At 42.0% G+C, this 19,398-nt stretch overlaps 1 protein-coding gene across 1 annotated transcript in view; it reads right to left on the reverse strand.

Annotated features, from left to right (window-relative positions):
• Positions 1 to 1,428: 1,428 nt before the first annotated feature.
• LOC120029742 (unconventional myosin-Id) overlaps positions 1,429 to 19,398 on the reverse strand; it is a 124,100-nt gene continuing 106,130 nt past the window's right edge. Inside the window, exon 22 of the mRNA XM_038975011.1 lies at positions 1,429 to 2,151. Within this exon, the coding sequence (XP_038830939.1) occupies positions 1,995 to 2,151 (157 nt within the window). The 3' untranslated portion in view covers positions 1,429 to 1,994. The remainder of the gene's footprint in view (positions 2,152 to 19,398) is intronic.

Here is a 19,398-nt window from a genome sequence, read left to right on the forward strand (position 1 = left end):
ATTAAAGTACATAGGACAACATTCTCTCCCATTCTTGTTCCGAAATACAGAAGGAATGGAAAATGTGTGTGTGTCGGACTGGCTGTGGTCTATCTGTAGTCTAAAACAACGGTTGTGTTAAACATCTTTCCATCAAATATCCATTTTAGATACAAATAAATATTGAAAACATACAGTGCTTTCACACCCCTAGACTTTTCCACATTTTGTTGTGTTACAGCCTGAATTTAAAATGGATTACATTTAGATTTTGTGTCAGTGACCTACACACAATACCCCATTATGTCAAATTAGAATGATGTTTTTACAACAAAAAAATACACTTGAATAAAAAATGAAAAACTGAAATGTCTCAAGTCAATAAGTATTCAACCCCTTTGTTATGGCAAGCCTAAATAAGTTCAGGGGTAAAAATGTGCTTAACAAGTCACATAATAAGTTGCATGGACACATTCTGTGTGCAATAACAATGTTGACATTGAATATCCCTTTGAGCATGGTGAAGTTATTAATTACACTTTGGATGGTTTATCAATACACCCAGTCACTAGAAAGATACAGGCGTCCTTCCTAACCCTAACTCAGTTGCCGGAGAGGAAGGACACCGCTAGGGGATTTCACCATGAGGCCAATGGTGACTTTAAAACAGTTTAATGGCAGTGATACAACATTGTAGTTACTCCACAATACTAACCTAAATGACAGAGTGAAAAGAAGGAAGCCTGTACAGATTAAAAATATTCTAAAACATCCATCCTGTTTGCAATAAGGCACTATCTTAAAACAGCAAAAAAATGTGGCAAAGAAAAACTTTATGTCCTGAATACAAAGCATTATTATTAGGGCAAATCCAACTCATCACTGAGTACCATTTTTTTCAAGCATGGTGGTGGCTGCATCCTGTTATGGGTATGCTTGTCGTTGACAAGGAATAGGACGTTTATTTAGGGTAAAAATAAACAGAATAGAGCTAAGCACAGGCAAAATCCTAGAAGAAAAGCTGGTTCAGTCTGCTTTTCAACAGACACTTGGAGACAAATTCACCTTTCAGGAGGACAATAACCTAAAACACAAGGCCAAATATTCACTGGAGTTGCGTAGTTACAGTTTTGACTTAAATCAGCTTTACAATCTATGGCAAGTCTTGAAAATGCCTGTCTAGCAATGATAAACAACCAACTTGACAGAGCTTGAAGAACTTTTGAAAGAATAATGTGCAAATGTTGTACAATCCAGGTGTGCAAAGCTCTTAGAGACTTACCCAGAAAAACTCACAGCTGTAATCACTGCCAAAGGTGATTCTAACATGCCTTGATTCAGGGGTGTGAATACCTATGTAAAATTTGATTTCTGTATTTCATTTTCAATACATTTGCTAAAATTTCAAATGTTTTCATTATGGGGGTATTTTGTGTAGATGGGTGAGAAAACAAATCTATTTAATCCATTTTTGAATTCAGGCTGTAACACAACATAATGTGGAATAAGTCAAGGGGTATGGATACTTTCTGAAGGCACTGTAGCCGTGAGAATATACATTTCTGAACAAGATATTCTACTCAAACAAAATGCCGGATAATGTGATACTAATCATGATAAACCAAAGCTAGCGTAACATAAAATGATCGATGCCCCGACAAAACAGCTCAGTTGTAAATGTGAACTCAACTTGATATCGAAAAGTGAGGGGAAAAAATCGACTCTTTGGTGAATTAATGTTGTGCATGTGTGTGAGTCTGTCTAATTAACTAAAAACATGTCTATGTATTAAACATCTTACATGTTCTATTGAAAAACATTGAGTTACGTCAAATAAATATCTATTCAAAGTTACAAATTTGGCATGGCTTTCATTCTGAGAGTTCAACCCTCCCATGTATCATATCATGCCATCTAGTTCACAAATGAGCTCTATACAAACAGAGTTATGATTCACATATTCCTCATTTGACACCTCATCGTCACTTGTCCTTGTCACAGACCGAGTGGCCCTTTTAGTTTCCAGGCACTGCCAGAATATAACCGGAGCGGCTTTTGGTGAAGTCTGGCTGCGATTGGTTGATCTTGGGCTCCACAATGACAGTGCATTTCCTGCCATTCATACTGCACTGGATGGGACTGGCGATATTCACCTGCAGCTTCCTCTTCTCACTGCAGAGAGGGAGAAAGAGAGATAAAAAGAAAAACGTGTCAAATCAAATCGTATTGGTCCCATACACATGGTTAGCAGATGTTAATGCGAGTGTAGCGAAATGCTTGTGCTTCTAGTTTCGACAGTGCAGTAATATTTAACAGTACCAAGAATTAGAACAGGTCATGGTAGAAATAGTTTTAGTTACTCAGCTCTGTGGTCCTGGAATTCTCTCCTGAACATTTTAACATTTGATGATCTAGTCTCGTTGGTGGAGTTTAAACACTTGGTCGATGTAAATATCATAAAAGGGTGTAATTGTCTTTAGTACAGCTGTTTTTTAGTCAAGACATTCGTGTTTTTTTACATAATATGTAATTGTTGTACTGTATGTGTGTCCATAGTTTTGTTTAATGTTGTATTAGTGTATGGAAATTGTTTTGTTTGACACTTTGTTCCCCCTGCTGCTATTGGACCAGATCTCTCTTGAAAAAGATATTAAATAAAGTTGGAAAAAAACCCAGAAAAAAAAAAAATCTAACAAGTAATCTAACAATTCCACAACAACTACCTAATACACACAAGTCTAAAGGGATGGAATAAGAATATGTACATATAAATATATAGACTGGCTAGGCCACTCCAGGACCTTGAGATGCATCTTAGTTCAAGATCTCGCGATACATGGCCCCATCCATCCTCCCCTCAATACGGTGCAGTCGTCCTGTCCCCTTTGCAGAAAAGCATCCCCAAAGAATGATGTTTCCACCTCCTTGCTTCACGGTTGGGATGGTGTTATTGGGGTTGTACTCATCCTTCTTCTTCCTCCAAACACGGCGAGTGGAATTTAGACCAAAAAGCTCTATTTTTGTCTCATCAGACCACATGACCTCCCATTCCTCCTCTGGATCAACCAGATGGTCATTGGCAAACTTCAGACAGGCCTGGACATGCGCTGGCTTGAGCAGGGGGACCTTGCGTGCGCTGCAGGATTTTAATCCATGACGGCGTAGTGTCTTACTAATGGTTTTCTTTGAGACTGTGGTCCCAGCTCTCTTCAGATCATTGACCAGGTCCTGCCGTGTAGTTCTGGGCTGATCCCTCACCTTCCTCAAGATCATTGATGCCCCACGAGGTGAGATCTTGCATGGAGCCCCAGACCGAGGGTGATTGACCGTCATCTTGAACTTCTTCCATTTTCTAATAATTGCGCCAACAGTTGTTGCCTTCTCACCAAGCTGCTTGCCTATTGTCCTGTAGCCCATCCCAGCCTTGTGCAGGTCTACAATTTTATCCCTGGTGTCCTTACACAGCTCTCTGGTCTTGGCCATTGTGGAGAGGTTGGAGTCTGTTTGATTGAGTGTGTGGACAGGTGTCTTTTATACAGGTAATGAGTTCAAACAGGTGCAGTTAATACAGGTAATGAGTGGAGAACAGGAGGGCTTCTTAAAGAAAAACTAACAGGTCTGTGAGAGCCAGAATTCTTACTGGTTGGTAGGTGATCAAATACTTATGTCATGCAATAAAATGCAAATTAATTACTTAAAAATCATACAATGTGATTTTCTGGATTTTTGTTTTAGATTCCGTCTCTCACAGTTGAAGTGTACCTATGATAAAAATGACAGACCTCTACATGTTTGTAAGTAGGAAAACCTGCAAAATCGGCAGTGTATTAAATACTTGTTCTCCCCACTGTACATATGAGATGAGTAATGTAAGATACGTGAACATTATTAAAATGGCATTTTTTAAAGTGACTAGTGATCCATTTATTAAAGTGGCCAATGATTTCAAGTCTGTATGTAGGCAGCAGCCTCTCTCTGTTAGTGATTGCTGTTTAACAGTCTGATGACCTTGAGATAGAAGCTGTTTTTCAGTCTCTCGGTCCCAGCTTTGATGCACCTTGTTAAGCATGTATCGTACATACCTTACAGGTGGTACATCAATATTAACAGAGAGAGAGAGAAAGTATGGTGTATGATATGTAGTAAATGCTAAAGGGCTTTTTACACCAAAAACATTGATATGGTACACCTTCAAAAAAAGTGTGTTGAAAAGTGTGTGTTCTAAAGTGTGTTTAAGAAACATAAAGCGCATTCGGAAAGTATTCAGACCCCTTGACTTTTTCCACATGTTACAGCATTATTCTAAAATTGATTAAATTACATTTTTTACTCAATCTACACACAATACCCCATAATGACAAAGTGTAAACATGTTTTTAGAAATGTTTGCAAATGTATTAAAAATAAGAATCTTATTTACATAAGCTTTCAGACCCTTTGCTATGAGACTCGAAATAGAGCTCAGGATTATCCTGTTTCCATTGATAATCCTTGAGATGTTTCTACAACTTGATTGGTGTCCACCTGGGGTAAATTCAATTGATTGGACATGATTTGGAAAGGCACTCACCTGTCTATATAAGGTTCCACAGTTTACAGTGCATGTCAGAGCAGAAACCAAGCCATTAGGTTGAAGGAATTGTCCGTAGAGCTCCGAGACAGGATCGAGACAGGATTGTGTCGAGGCACAGGGAGGGTACCAAAAAATTCTGCAGCATTGAAGGTCCCCAAGAACACAGTGGCTTCCATCATTCTTAAATGGAAGAAGTTTGGAACCACCAAGACTCTTCCTAGAGCTGGCCGCCCGGCCAAATTGAGCAATCGGGGGAGAAGGGCCTTGGTCAGCGAGGTGACCAAGAACCCGGTGGTCTCTCTGACAGAGCTCCAGAGCTCCTCTGTGGAGATAGGAGAAAATTCCAGAAGGACAACCATCTCTGCAGCACTCCACCAATCAGGCCTTTATGGTAGAGTGGCCAGACGGAAGCCACTCCTCAGTAAAAGGCACATGACAGCCCACTTGGAGTTTGCCAGAAGCCACCTAAAGGACTCTCAGACCATGAGAAACAAGATTCTCTGGTCTGATGAAATCAAGGTTGAACTCTTTGGCCTCAATGCCAAGCGTCACATCTGGAGGATACCTGGCACCATCCCTACGGTGAAGTATGGTGATGGCAGCATCATGCTGTGGGGATGTTTCATCGGCAGGGACTGGGAGACTAGTCAGGATCGAGGGAAAGATGAACAGAGCAATGTACAGAGAGATCCTTGATGAAAACGTGCTCCAGAGCACTCAGGACCTCAGACTGGGGTGAAGGTTCACCTTCCAACAACGACCCTAAACACACAGCCAAGACAACGCAGGAGTGGCTTCGGGACAAGTCTCTGACTGTCCTTGAGTGGCCCAGCCAGAGCCCGGACTTGAACCCGATCGAACATCTCTGGAGAGACCTGAAAATAGCAGTGCAGCGACGCTCCCCCTCCAACCGGACAGAGCTTGAGAGGATCGGCAGAGAAGAACGGGAGAAACTCCCCAAATACAGGTGTGCTAAGCTTGTAGCATCATACCCAAGAAGACTCAAGGCTGTATTCGCTGCCAAAGGAGCTACAACAAAGTACTGAGTAAAGGTTCTGAATACTTATGTAAATGTGATATTTCTTATAAAAATGATGGGGTATTGTGTGTAGATTGATGAGGGGAAAAAACGATTCCATCCATTTTAGAATAAAGCTGTAACGCAACAAAATGTGGAAAAAGTTTCCGAATGCACTGTAGCTAGAGCTACCATGCTAGAGAGAGAACTACAGCTCATTAAAAGAGAGGGAGAGAAAAATGGTTGCCTCTCACCCTGACACCATTTCTCGCTAGGCACTGTTAACAACGGCCGCTCGCACCGTTTGTCAAAATACATAATTAATTAAAACACCCTTGGTGATTCGCGGAAACGCCCGGAGCCAAAGCATCCACTCAGCCAGTGGTATTAAATCCAGAGAAATTAATCAGCGTGACCTTGACACGTATAGTTACGCAACAACGCCTCACAAGCAACAACAATCAACTCAAACTACCCATGCCAGACTTCTTCGTCTGCATTATACATACATTACTGTAGCCCAGCGATGAGGGCTGTGGCGGTGCAGGGTCACCATGGCAACCGTGTGAACCTCTCCATCTGTCATGGCCGCCCCTGACAGCCAATAGGACGGCAGCTCTGATAAATGTCTCTCGTCTGTCTGTCTGTCTCAGAGGATAGCATGGCAAGCATAGCCACGGGGCTGCTATCAGCTCACTTGAAGGACAAGCAGGGTTAAGCTTACAAATACACATAGTATGCACAGACAGACGTTGTGCATAGAATATACAGACAATGTATTGGACACCTTTATAAGTGGTAAATACTAAGAAACGCTTAAAAAATGTAATATCCCTTGTAAAATCCCTGGTACACGAAAATGCTGTGAAATGTATTTTTCATTTGTGTACGGTTACATGCACCGAATAATGCGATTATAGTGGAAAGTCAGATTAATAAAATAGTTTGATTAAAAAGTACATGATTTGCAAGAAGAATGATTTCCCTAATCATTCTGTTTACATGGACACATCTGAAATCAGTCTACCTGATGGCACTCTGATCAATGCAGGAAAACACCAATCAAAATAAACGTTCTACCACAGCGAACATGTGATTTTTGGGAAGCATATTTGATCCTGAGTACGGACATAAAGTGTGAAAACTACTTCTAAGACGCATACACTCAGTTGTTCCGAACACACGTCACTTGGCTGGTGCTAGCACGTGCACAGATCAAATACACCGCTGGACGCCGATTAAGGTGTGTACATGTCCTAATCATTCGAAAGACTGCTCAGAATGCCCGGTGTTTTAATCAGCGTATGCCTACTTCAATTTTGATTAAGATAAATTGAGTATATTTTCAGTAAATCGTTTACATGACTATTACATAATCTGCCTACTGACATAATCGGTTTAATACCGAATTATTAGTGTGCATGTAAACGTACTCAATCCAATATTGAGAGACCAGTCTTAGTCAAGCCATCTCCCCCAGGGAGAGACTCAGACACCACTGCCTCTACTCTCCTACTAGAAAATCTATTATTTCCTACTCTCTTTCGCAGTAACTGTGTATTTTCTTCGCTAGAAATCTTCTGCCCTATCTACCCCAGCCTCTTCCAGGATACAGAGGAGGAAGAGGAAGACAAGTAGGGAAATCGACATGGCAATCTATCTGCATCCAGGCAACACCATTGACTCATCCTTTTCAAGGTATTTCTTTCCGTCATGGAGCCAAGCTCTCCTGCCTCCTGCAAAATAGATGAGAAATTCCCATACTTAAGATATACAGGTAAAGTCACTCAGCAAAACCATCATGACTTGCAGAAGACTCTGGACTTGTGCTCAAGATAAGGTTATATATAGGTTACATTTAGACCTAAGAGACTTTAAAGTCTCTTTCGAAGTGCAATGCTTGCGAAGTATCTGTCAAACTAACAAACGACAGATCGGTTTTGTGGTAGTATGACGCAAATACTGGCAGATTATTGCAAATATGGGCAGCGCATGTGAATAGAGTGTTTGTGGCAGAGACAGACGGCGCAATGACGGGCCAGATGATCAACAAGAGCACAGGTTCTGTGCCAAGAGCATCACATGCCCACAGTGCACGCACGCACACCCGAGCCTGAGGGAGTGTCTCCACAAGGATCTGTTTATGTGGATGGGAGAAGAGCTCCCACTGTTGGTTTGTCAGATCTCTGCCCCTGCTTTCCTTAACAGCAGTTCTAAAATAAAAACCCGCCAGCCTGCTCTGATCAATACTGAGATTGTGTGTGTGTATATATGTGGACAGGTGTTTCTGCCTGCTACTACTGTGTGAGGGGGAGGGGCTGAGGTTAGTAGAGTGTAGAGGTGGACCAATGGTCCATTCATGTTTGATAGATAGCCAACTCCCCTCCCAAATTCAACACACGTCTTGCGGCCAAACCCCAATCCCGTCTTCCAGAACACAAGCAAACAAACCTCCCCCCAAGGAGGCGAGAGAGGACGAGATAGGAGATGATATACAGAAGAAGGGGGAGGAGGAGAAGGAATAGATGAGAAAAGATGAAAAAGAGAGAAATGCTCTATGGACCACTGGCTCCAGATAATTATACCTTCTCTAAGTTCCTTCTATTTCTTCTCAGACATGTCTCCTCCTGACTTTTCTGCCCCAAAAAATCCAATGTAATTCATAGATCCAAGATGGCGTAGCAGTCGGACGTGTATTTGTCCCGTGTAAATAATAATTTCTCGTTTTTTTCCTGTATATATTTCGTATATATTTTAATCTCAATTTCCATCTACAGACTGAATATACTCTCCTGCAACCTGCCTCACCCAATGTGGTACAGATCTGCTATTTTTATACTTCAGAACTGAAACCCCCATCAGAAGCTAGACAGCTAACTAGCTACTAGTCAGTTAGCCACTGCTAGCGGTCTTCACCGTTAACTCAGACACCAGCCAGCTTCAGCTCGGTCAATACCTGACAGTCTGCACAGAGTGAAATCAACCCAGAGCATATCGGACTGCTTTTTTTCTACCACATCTCCGGATTCCTACCGCAAGCTCTGGACCATTACACCGGATCATTGCAGCTAGCTAGCAATCCGAGTGAACACTCCTGGCTAACGCCTCTGTCTCAAAGCAAGCACCAGTTAGCCTTGAGCTAGCCTCGAGCTAAGCCCATCTCCTGGCTAGCCAAAGAGGTCTACCAGCTAATTCTTGGGCTACAATACCTCTTTTGCCAATTGGCCTGAACCCTTTATTGCCGACACAGAGCCCCGCCAATCCATCACGACTGGTCTGCCAACATAATCGCCCGAGATGGTTTCAACAGGCCGAAGACCCATCTGCTGGCCCCGGCCCGCTAGCTTTCTGAATCGCCGTGTCTCCAGCTCGCCTCGTGTAGTAGCGACTACCAAACGGCTCCCTGACTTACCTATTGCTGTTCATTGAACCCTATGATCACTCGGCTACACATGCCTCTCCCTAATGTCAATATGCCTTGTATACTGCCATTTAGGTTAGTTATTATTGTTTTATTTCACTGTAGAGCCCACAGCCCTGCCCTAAATGCCTTAGATAGCTCTTTTGTCCCACCTGCCACACATGCGGAGACCTCACCTGGCTTAACTGGTGCCTCCAGAGACGCAACCGCTCTCATCGTCACTCAATGCCTAGGTTTACCTCCACTGTACTCACATCCTACCATACCCTTGTTTGTACATTATGCCCTGAATCTATTCTGCCACAGCCAGAAATCTGCTCCTTTTATTCTCTGTTCCCAACGCACTAGACGACCAGTTCTTATAGCCTTTAGCCGTACCCTGCTTAACCCAGGCCCTGAAGCCCCCAGGACCACACCTATTCCACAGGCGCTCTCATTTGTTGACTTCTGTAACCGTAAAAGCCTTCGTTTCATGCATGTTAACATTAAAAGCCTCCTCCCTAAGTTTGTTTTATTCTCTGATTTAGCACACTCTGCCAACCCTGATGTCCTAGCCGTGTCTGAATCCTGGCTTAGGAAGGCCACCAAAAATGCAGAAATTTCCATCCCCAACTACAACATTTCCCGACAAGATAGAACTGCCAAAGGGGGCGGAGTTGCAATCTACTGCAGAGAAAGCCTGCAGAGTTCTGGCATACTATCCAGGTCTGTGCCCAAACAATTCGAGCTTCTACTTTTAAAAATCCACCTTTCCAGAAATAAGTCTCTCACCGTTGCCGCTTGTTATAGACCCCCCTCAGCCCCCAGCTGTGCCCTGGACACCATATGTGAATTGATTGCCCACCATCTATCTTCAGAGATCGTACTGTTAGGTGATCTAAACTGGGATATGCTTAACACCCCGGCAGTCCTACAATCTAAGATAGATGCCCTCAATCTCAGACAAATTATCAAGGAACCTGCCAGGTACAACCCTAAATCCGTAACCATGGGCAGTCTCATAGATATTATCCTGACCAACTTGCCCTCTAAATACACCTCTGCTGTCTTCAACCAGGATCTCAGCGATCACTGCCTCATTGCCTGCGTCCGTAATGGGTCCGCGGTCAAACGACCAACCCTCATCACTGTCAAACGCTCCCTTAAACACTTCAGCGAGCAGGCCTTTCTAATCGACCTGGCCCAGGTATCCTGGAACGATATTGACTTCATCCCGTCAGTAGAGGATGCCTGGTTGCTCTTTAAAAATGCTTTCCTCAGCATCTTAAATAAGCATGCCCCATTAAAAAAATGTAGAACTAAGAAGAGATATAGCCCTTGGTTCACCCCAGACTTGACTGCCCCAGCACAAAAACATCCTGTGGCGTACTGCATTAGCATCGAATAGCCCCCGCGATATGCAACTTTTCAGGGAAGTCAGGAACCAATATACACAGTCAGTTAGGAAAGCTAAGGCTAGCTTTTTCAAACAGAAATTAAAACATAAAACGGACTATCCTACCGATCCTCGACTTCGGCGATGTAATTTACAAAATAGCCTCCAACACTCTACTCAGCAAATTGGATGTAGTCTATCACAGTGCCATCCGTTTTGTCACCAAAGCCCCATATACTACTCACCACTGCGACCTGTATGCTCACGTTGGCTGGCCCTCGCTACATATTCCTTGTCAAAACCACTGGCTCCAGGTCATCTATAAGTCTTTGCTAGGTAAAGCCCCGCCTTTTCTCAGCTCACTGGTCACCATAGCAACACCCACACATAGCACGTGCTCCAGTAGGTATATTTCACTGGTCATCCCCAAAGCCAACACCTACTTTGGCCGCCTTTCCTTCCAGTTCTTTGCTGCCAATGACTGGAACAAATTGCAAAAATCACTGAAGCTGGAAACATATCTCCCTCTCTAACTTTAACCTGTTTGGGCTGCAAGGGGCAGTATTGAGTAGCCAGATAAAAGGTGCCCATTTCAAACGGCCTCGTACTCAATTCTTGCTCGTACAATATGCATATTATTATTACTATTGGATAGAAAACACTCTCTAGTTTCTAAAACCGTTTGAATTATTTCTCTGAGTGAAACAGAAGTCATTCTGCAGCACACTTCCTGACCAGGAAGTGGAAAGTCTGAAACCGAGGCTCTCTTCTACTTCCTGCCTATAAATGGGCATGAGATCTATTAGTATACATGCACGTCATACACCTTCCCCTGGGTGTCAAGAGGCTGTGAGAGAAGAAATGAGGTGATTATCTTGGTCTGAGATGGAACACATCATCTTGGAATGACGTGTCCCCCATTTTCGGTACTCTGAAGAGCGCGACGTGGACAGTGGGATTGCCTTCTCTTTAGCTGCCGTAATAGGCGACTATTATCTCCGGCTTTGATTTTATTTGATACATGTCACCATATCATCGTAAAGTATGTTTTTTCAATATAGTTTCATCAGATTATTGAAAATTTTTCGGGAGTTTTGTCGTGTTCCGTTCTCTTCCGTTTGTTGACATGGAGAGATTCGCGCCACTTGGCATGTTAATTGAAGAGGGAAAGTTGCCGTTCTAAATCCAAACAACGACTGTTCTGGACAAAGGACACCTTGTCCAACATTCTGATGGAAGATCAGCAAAAGTAAGAAACATTTTATGATGCTATTTCATATATCTGTTGTGCATGTGAACTGGTCGTCGGCGCCCAAGTGTTTCTGGCTATTGTGGCTACGCTAATATAACGCTACATTTTGTTTTCGCTGTAAAACACTTAGTCCAGAAATATTGTCTGGAATCACAAGATGCCTGTCTTTCATTTGCTGTACACTATGTATTTTTCAGAAATGTTTTATGATGAGTAATTAGGTATTTGACGTTGGTGTCTGTAAATATTATGGCTGCTTTCGGTGCAATTTCTGATTGTAGCTGCAATGTAAACTATGATTTATACCTGAAATATGCACATTTTTCTAACAAAACATATGCTATACAATAAATATGTTATCAGACTGTCATCTGATGAAGTTGTTTCTTGGTTAGTGGCTATTTATATCTTTATTTGGTCGAATTTGTGATAGCTACTGATGGAGTAAAAAACTGGTGGAGTAAAAAAAGTGGTGTCTTTTGCTAACGTGGTTAGCTAATAGATTTACATAGTGTCTTCCCTGTAAAACATTTTAAAAATCGGACAAGTTGGCTGGATTCACAAGATGTGTACCTTTCATATGCTGTATTGGACTTGTTAATGTGTGAAAGTTAAATATTAAAAAAAATATATATTTTGAATTTCGCGCCCTGCACTTTGAGCTGGCTGTTGTCATAAGTGTACCGACGTCGGGCTTGCAGCCAGAAGAAGTTAAACATCAGCTATCAGAGCAGCTTAACGAACACTGTACCTGTACACAGCCCATCTGTAAATAGCACACCCAACTACCTCATCCCCAAATTGTTATTTTTTGCTCTTTTGCACCCCAGTATCTCTACTTGCACATCATCATCTGCACATCTATCACTCCAGTGTTAATGCTAAATTGTAATTATTTTGCCTCTATGGCCTATTTATTGCCTTACCTCCCTAATCTTACTACATTTGCACACATTGTACATAGACTTTTCTATTGTGTTATTGACTGTACATTTATTTACACCCTGTGTTGTTGTTGTTGTCGCACTGCTTTGCTTTATCTTGGCCAGGTCGCAGTTGTAAATGAGAACTTGTTCTCAAATTGCCTACCTGGTTAAATAAAGGTGAAATAAAACATTAAAAAATAAATATTGAACCTGAAGACTAGACTGTAAACCACATACAACACAACACCAGGAGGCAAAGAACCCCTCCCAAGTTAAAACCTGCTCAAATGCAGCAACAGCTGCCCTTCAAAACCACCCTAATCCCAGGTTATTATTGACCAAATCATTACAGAAGCCGGCCTTCGCCTCCAATATTTATTAAGCTGTGAGAGTGCGGCAAATCCGCCTGCGGATATCTTCCTTTTTCCTCTCCTCCTCTCTGTCTCTTTCTCCTTTTTTATGAAAAGAAGAGCTATATACTCTAACTGGGGAGATTACTAAGTAGGTCATCTTAAAATGTTGGGGAAAACGGCTTAGCAGCAAAAAGTCTATTGATCAAAGACATTCCCCGCTGAACTTAGAGAGGTGAGGAGGAAGAACAAAATCAATCTGAGAGGTTTAAAAAGAGGTTTAGATGAGGAAAGAGGGAGAGAGAAAGATAGAGAAAGAGGGAGAGAGACATACACACACAAACACACAACAGCCACACAGGAGCCATGAAGTGCGGCTGCCAAGAAGAGCATTGATCACAGTCAAAAGCCTCCATAGTGTAGCCTAGGTCAGCGCCTAATGTACTGTAGCAGTGGAGAGAGGGGTGGGTCAAAAGAACGGGACAATAATACTATAAGTCCCTTTCTTAGTTAGAGATCCTATAATGTATCTCTACACCATGTGTCATGATAGTGGAGGTTCTTCAAGCTGGTACAGAATTTTGTATATTTTTTATTTAACCTTTCTTTAACTAGGCAAGTCAGTTAAGAACAAATTCTTATTTACAATGATGGCCTAGGAACAGTTGGTTAACTGCCTTGTTCAGGGGCAGAATGACAGATTTTCACCTTGTCAACTCGAGGATTCGATCTAGCAAACTTTCGCTTACTGGCCCAACGCTCTAACCACTAGGCTACCTGCCGCCCTTCCTCTCCACTCCTCTCCTCACCTCTATACTCCACTCCACTCCTATCCTGCTCCTGAAGGACACAGCTATTATGCAGGTGTTCATTCCAACCTTCACTGACAATTGACAATAAGGGTGTATACAGCAGTGTTATGTTTTGGATTTAATCTAGTCATTTTCACTAAAATATCATTAACTATTAATCACATTTTTGTCATTTGAATAATGATTTAGTCTACTTACTGTCAAAATGACGAAAACAGTGAGCCAGTCACATCACATTTGTATTGCCTCATTAACTTTTAGTAAACATAAATCACTGACTGCCATGTGCACAAACATACATAGCCTTGTCCTACCAACATATCTTTCTGAATAATATGATTTTCTCTTCCCAACAGCAGAAATATGACAAACAAACATGTATATAAGAATATATAAAAATTCTCTAAAACAACGTTGGAGGTGGCTTATGGTAGAGAAATTAACATTCAATTCTATGGCAACAGCTCTGGTGGACATTCCTACAGTCAGCATGCCAATTGCACACTCACTCAAAACTTGAGACATCTGTGGCATTGTGTTGCGTGACAAAACTGCAAATTTTAGAGTGGCCTTTTATTGCACCTGTGTAATGATCATGCTGTTTAATCAGCTTATTGATATTCCACACCTGTCAGGTGGATGGATTATCTTGACAAATACTAAAATGCTCACTAACAGGGATGTAATCAAATTGTGACTCACCACCTGGATTCGGTCTTATGTAGCAACATTTGAAATTGTGTTTTTTTACATAAGATAAAAGTAGAGATGAAGAGCTACAAAATGGTATATCATACACTGCATTTGAGGAACAATGGGAAAGTAATTATGCTTTTAAAGTTGATCAACTTGTTAACTCACTTTTGAGAAAATGGACTTTGAATGTTTTGGTATCTAGTGAAAGGCTCTTTGTCTACACCCATTCAGCATCGTTCACACCCTCTTAAGCTTTAGCCCCACCCATCTCGTTTCGCTGTCGGAGCGAACACTTGACTGGCCGATGATTGGATAACATGAAAAGAGCCTAACCAGCTCTGCTAGCAACAATTTCATTACGCTTTTTTGCAGACGTTTGTCCGGCCATAATCAACGGGTCAGGCAGCTAACATTAGCTAGTTAAACAACAATGAACAGTGCCAACAATGCCACAGTCCTGGGAGCTAACCAACCAGGTTCAATGTTAGCTAGCTAACATTAGGTTCTAAGTAGAAAAGCTAACATCTCTGGGATACAAATTAACCTAGCTATGTAAACAACGTTTAAGATCACACACGTCACGTAACGTTTGCTAACGAGCCAGCCAGCTAACGTCAGCTAGTTAAACAACAATGAACACAGTGCCAAATCATGTCGTTACTACCCTGCATGAATACCGCTAGCTAGCAAACAGTACACTTTAGCTTGAAATGAAACCACTTTCTGTCAAAATTAGAAACGTGTAATATCTGAAAATGTAGATAGCTAACGCTAGACTATCTTACCTGTATACATCATCATGCATGAATAATGCATCTCCCTGTCAGGAATGCCATACCACGGTTGCCCTTAGTTTGAAGATGTAATCCGGAGACAGGTGTTTTCTCCACCTCTTTAGCTATCATACTCTAATTCCACTGATTTCAAAACTTGATCCTCCAGAAAGTGGAGAGCAACACTTATGCAGCTCCACTACACAATACATTTAAAAAAAAAGACGCGTTCGACAGGATTACCAACACAGACTGACGAGCTCAAATAGTCAGAAGCCTTCTATATGGCAGACCAATCTGAACTCATTTCTCGGCATGTCCAGCCCACACATTATCTCAGCCAATCATGGCTAGTGGGAAGGTTTCTCACTTTTTCTGTGGCTTAACCAACTAGGCTCGTCATTTAACTTCTAGTTCCTCCCAAACCCGGATCCGGGAGCACCCCCACCAGTAAAAAAGCTGACTAGCATAGCCTAGCATAGCGTCACAAGTAAATACTAGCATCTAAATATCATTAAATCACAAGTCCAAGACACCAGATGAAAGATACACTTCTTGTGAATCTAGCCACCATTTCTGATTTTTAAAATGTTTTACAGGGAAGACACAATATGTAAATCTATTAGCTAACCACGTTAGCAAAAGACACAATTTTTCTTACTCCACCATATTTTCACTCCATCAGTAGCTATCACCAATTCGACCAAATAAAGATATAAATAGCCACTAACCAAGAAAAAACTTCATCAGATGACAGTCTGATAACATATTTATTGTATAGCATATGTTTTGTTAGAAAAATGTGCATATTTCAGGTATAAATCATAGTTTACAATTGCAGCCCCCATCACAACTCTCACTAAAATGACTAGAATAACTACAGAGACCATCGTGTATTACCTAATTACTCATCATAAAACATTTCTTAAAAATACACAGCGTACAGCAATTGAAAGACACAGATCTTGTGAATCAAGACAATATTTCAGATTTTCAAAGTGTTTTACAGCGAAAACACAATATATCGTTATATTAGCTTACCACAATAGCAAACCAGACAACAGCATTGATTCCAGCCAAACACAGCGATAACGTATTCACCACCAAAATAAATTAATTTTTCACTAACCTTCTCAGAATTCTTCAGATGACAGTCCTGTAACATCATATTACACAATCCATATAGGTTTTGTTCGAAAATGTGCATATTTAGCAGCACAAATCGTGGTTATACAATGTGATCAGTGGCAACAGGTCATGCATTCTGGCCGGCGCCATCTTGGAAAGGCACCTAATCTAATCAATAAATAATCGTAAACTTGACTAAAAAATACAGGTTGGACATCAAATGAAAGATGCATTAGTTATTAATGCAACCGCTGAGTTAGATTTTTAAAATTAACGTTACTAGACATACAGTGTGCGTTACAGCCAGACTAGTGCCGCAATAATGGCGGACAAATCCGTTTACATTTTTCCACATAAATACGGAATAACATCATAAATAGCTCTTACTTTTGGACGAGCTTCCATCAGAATCTTGTGCAAGTGGTCCCTTGTCCAAAAGAATCGTTGCTTGGTTGTAAAACGTCGTCTTCAACTTCGGAATTAGCAGCTAAGAATAGCTATGTGGCCACAGCATGCCCAAATCCTCCAAACGCAATACTAAGGAAATTCCGAAAATAGCAATATACTCGCATAAACTGATATAACTCGGTTTAAAATAACTTCGTTATGATGTTTCTAACACCTATATCGAATTAAATTACAGACGGATATATCTAAGGTCGATAACTGAGCGTTTCAAAATGCCATCCTGAGGTCCTGCTTTGCGCAATGACGAACGTCGAAAAGAGAGCTCCCCTCATTCCTTGGCCTTTTATAAACTCTGAGAACTACGTAGACACTCCATTCCACTTCTCATTGGTTACTGACATCCAGGGGAAGGCGGGTGCAGTTCATGTCGACCCATAGGATACATACAGAGCTTTAAACTGATCTGAGAACAGAGCCTAATTTTCAGACCTTCGCAGTTCATGTCATGGATTTCGCTGCAGAAAGAGTTCTGGTTCACCCACAGACATAATTCAAACGGTTTTAGAAACTAGAGATTGTTTTCTATCCAATAGTAATAATAATATGCATATTGTACGAGCAAGAATTGAGTACGAGGCAGTTTAATTTGGAGACCAATTTTCACTAAGTCGAAACAGCACCCCCTATATTCTCAAGAGGTTAACAATTTTATTCGTATTTACAGATGGCATACAGGTTTGTTATTAAGGCACATGAAAGTTCACAATGGTCGAGAAGGTATTTCTGCCCAAAAACGCATTTTGATAAAACTGCTCTCATGTGAAGTCGTGACTTGCGACATACGCCTAGTTTCCTGATTCGGGTCACATTCGTGCACAACATTTGAGAGAAATAAGCTTTTTTGAGTATGGAACATTTCTGGGATCTGTTATTTCAGCTCTTGAAACATAGGACCAAGCACTTTACACATTGCGTTTATATTTTTGTACAGTGTAGAACAGGTGCTAATGACTTTGAACAGGATCTAATCACTGTTTCGCCCAGTGATGTTGTCCAGTCACTAAACCTCGAGTCTGAATCGACCCCGAAGTCCCCTATGGCTGAAGTCCGAGTCTCAGTGCTCGAGTCCTGGTCCAAGTGCTCAAGTCTGAGTCAATGGGTCCACATTAACTCAAAATAAAGTTATTTAACCAAACAGATATAGTGTGGTGGCAAGAGGAATTTAGTCAATAAATTGTTTGCTATCCCTTTGCTATCCCTAGTAACACTGAAACATGCATGAGAGCACCAGCTGTTCCAGACGACTGTGTGATCACGCTCTCCGTAGCCAATGTGAGTAAGACCTTTAAACAGGTCAACATTCACAAGGCCACAGGGCCAGACGGATTACCAGGACGTGTACTCCGAGCATGCGCTGACCAACTGGCTAGTGTCTTCACTGACATTTTCAACCTGTCCCTGACTGAGTCTGTAATAACAACACGTTTCAAGCAGACCACCATAGTGTTCTTGGGCACAGGGACTATGTTCTTGGGCACAGGGACTAAAGGTAACCTGTCTAAATTACTACAGACCCGTAGCACTCACATCTGTAGCCATGAAGTGCTTTGAATCAACACCATTATCCCAGAAACGCTAGACCCACTCCAATTTTCATACCGCCCCAACAGATCCACAGATGATGCAATCTCTATTGCACTCCACACTGTCCTTTCCCACCTGGACAAAAGGAACACCTATGTGAGAATGCTATTCATCGACTACAGCTCAACGTTCAACATCATAGTGCCCTCAAAGCTCATCACGAAGGTAAGGATCCTGGGACTAAACACCTCCCTCTGCAACTGGATCCTGGATTTCCTGATGGGCCATCCCCAGGTGGTAACAACACATCCGCTACACTGATCCTCAACACGGGGGCCCCTCAGGGGTGCGTGCTCAGTCCCCTCCTGTACTGCCTGTTCACTCATGACTGTATGGCCAGGCACAACAGTGGTAGGCCTGATCACTGACAACGATGAGACAGCCTATAGGGAGGAGGTCAGAGACCTGGCCGTGTGGTGCCAGGACAACAACCTCTCCCTCCACGTGATCAAAACAAAGGAGATGATCGTGGACTACAGGAAAAGGAGGACCGAGCATGCCCCATTCTCATCGACGGGGCTGCAGTGGAGCAGGTTGAGAGCGTCAAGTTCCTTGGTGTCCACATCACCAACAAACTATCATGGTCTAAACACACCAAGACAGTCGTGAAGAGGGTAGAGGTCGACCAATTAAATCGGAAAATGCTTATTTTCAATGACGGCCTAGGAACGGTGGGTTAACTGCCTTGTTCAGGGGCAGAACAACAGATTTTCACCTTGTCAGCTCGGGGGATTCAATCTTGCAACCTTACAGTTAACTAGTCCAACGCACTAACCACCTGCCTCTCATTGCACTCCACGAGGAGACTGCCTGTTACGCGAATGCAGTAAGCCAAGGTAAGTTGCTAGCTAGCATTAAACTTATCTTATAAAAAACAATCAATCAATCAATCATAATCACTAGTTAACTACACATGGTTGATGATATTACTAGTTTATCTAGCGTGTCCTGAGTTGCATATAAATCGATGCGGTGCGTATCATTGCTCCAATGTGTACCTAACCATGAACATCAATGCCTTTCTTAAAATCAATACACAGAAG

Source organism: Salvelinus namaycush, chromosome 35, assembly GCF_016432855.1.
Source record: "Salvelinus namaycush isolate Seneca chromosome 35, SaNama_1.0, whole genome shotgun sequence".
NCBI classification, from domain to species: Eukaryota; Metazoa; Chordata; class Actinopteri; order Salmoniformes; family Salmonidae; genus Salvelinus; species Salvelinus namaycush.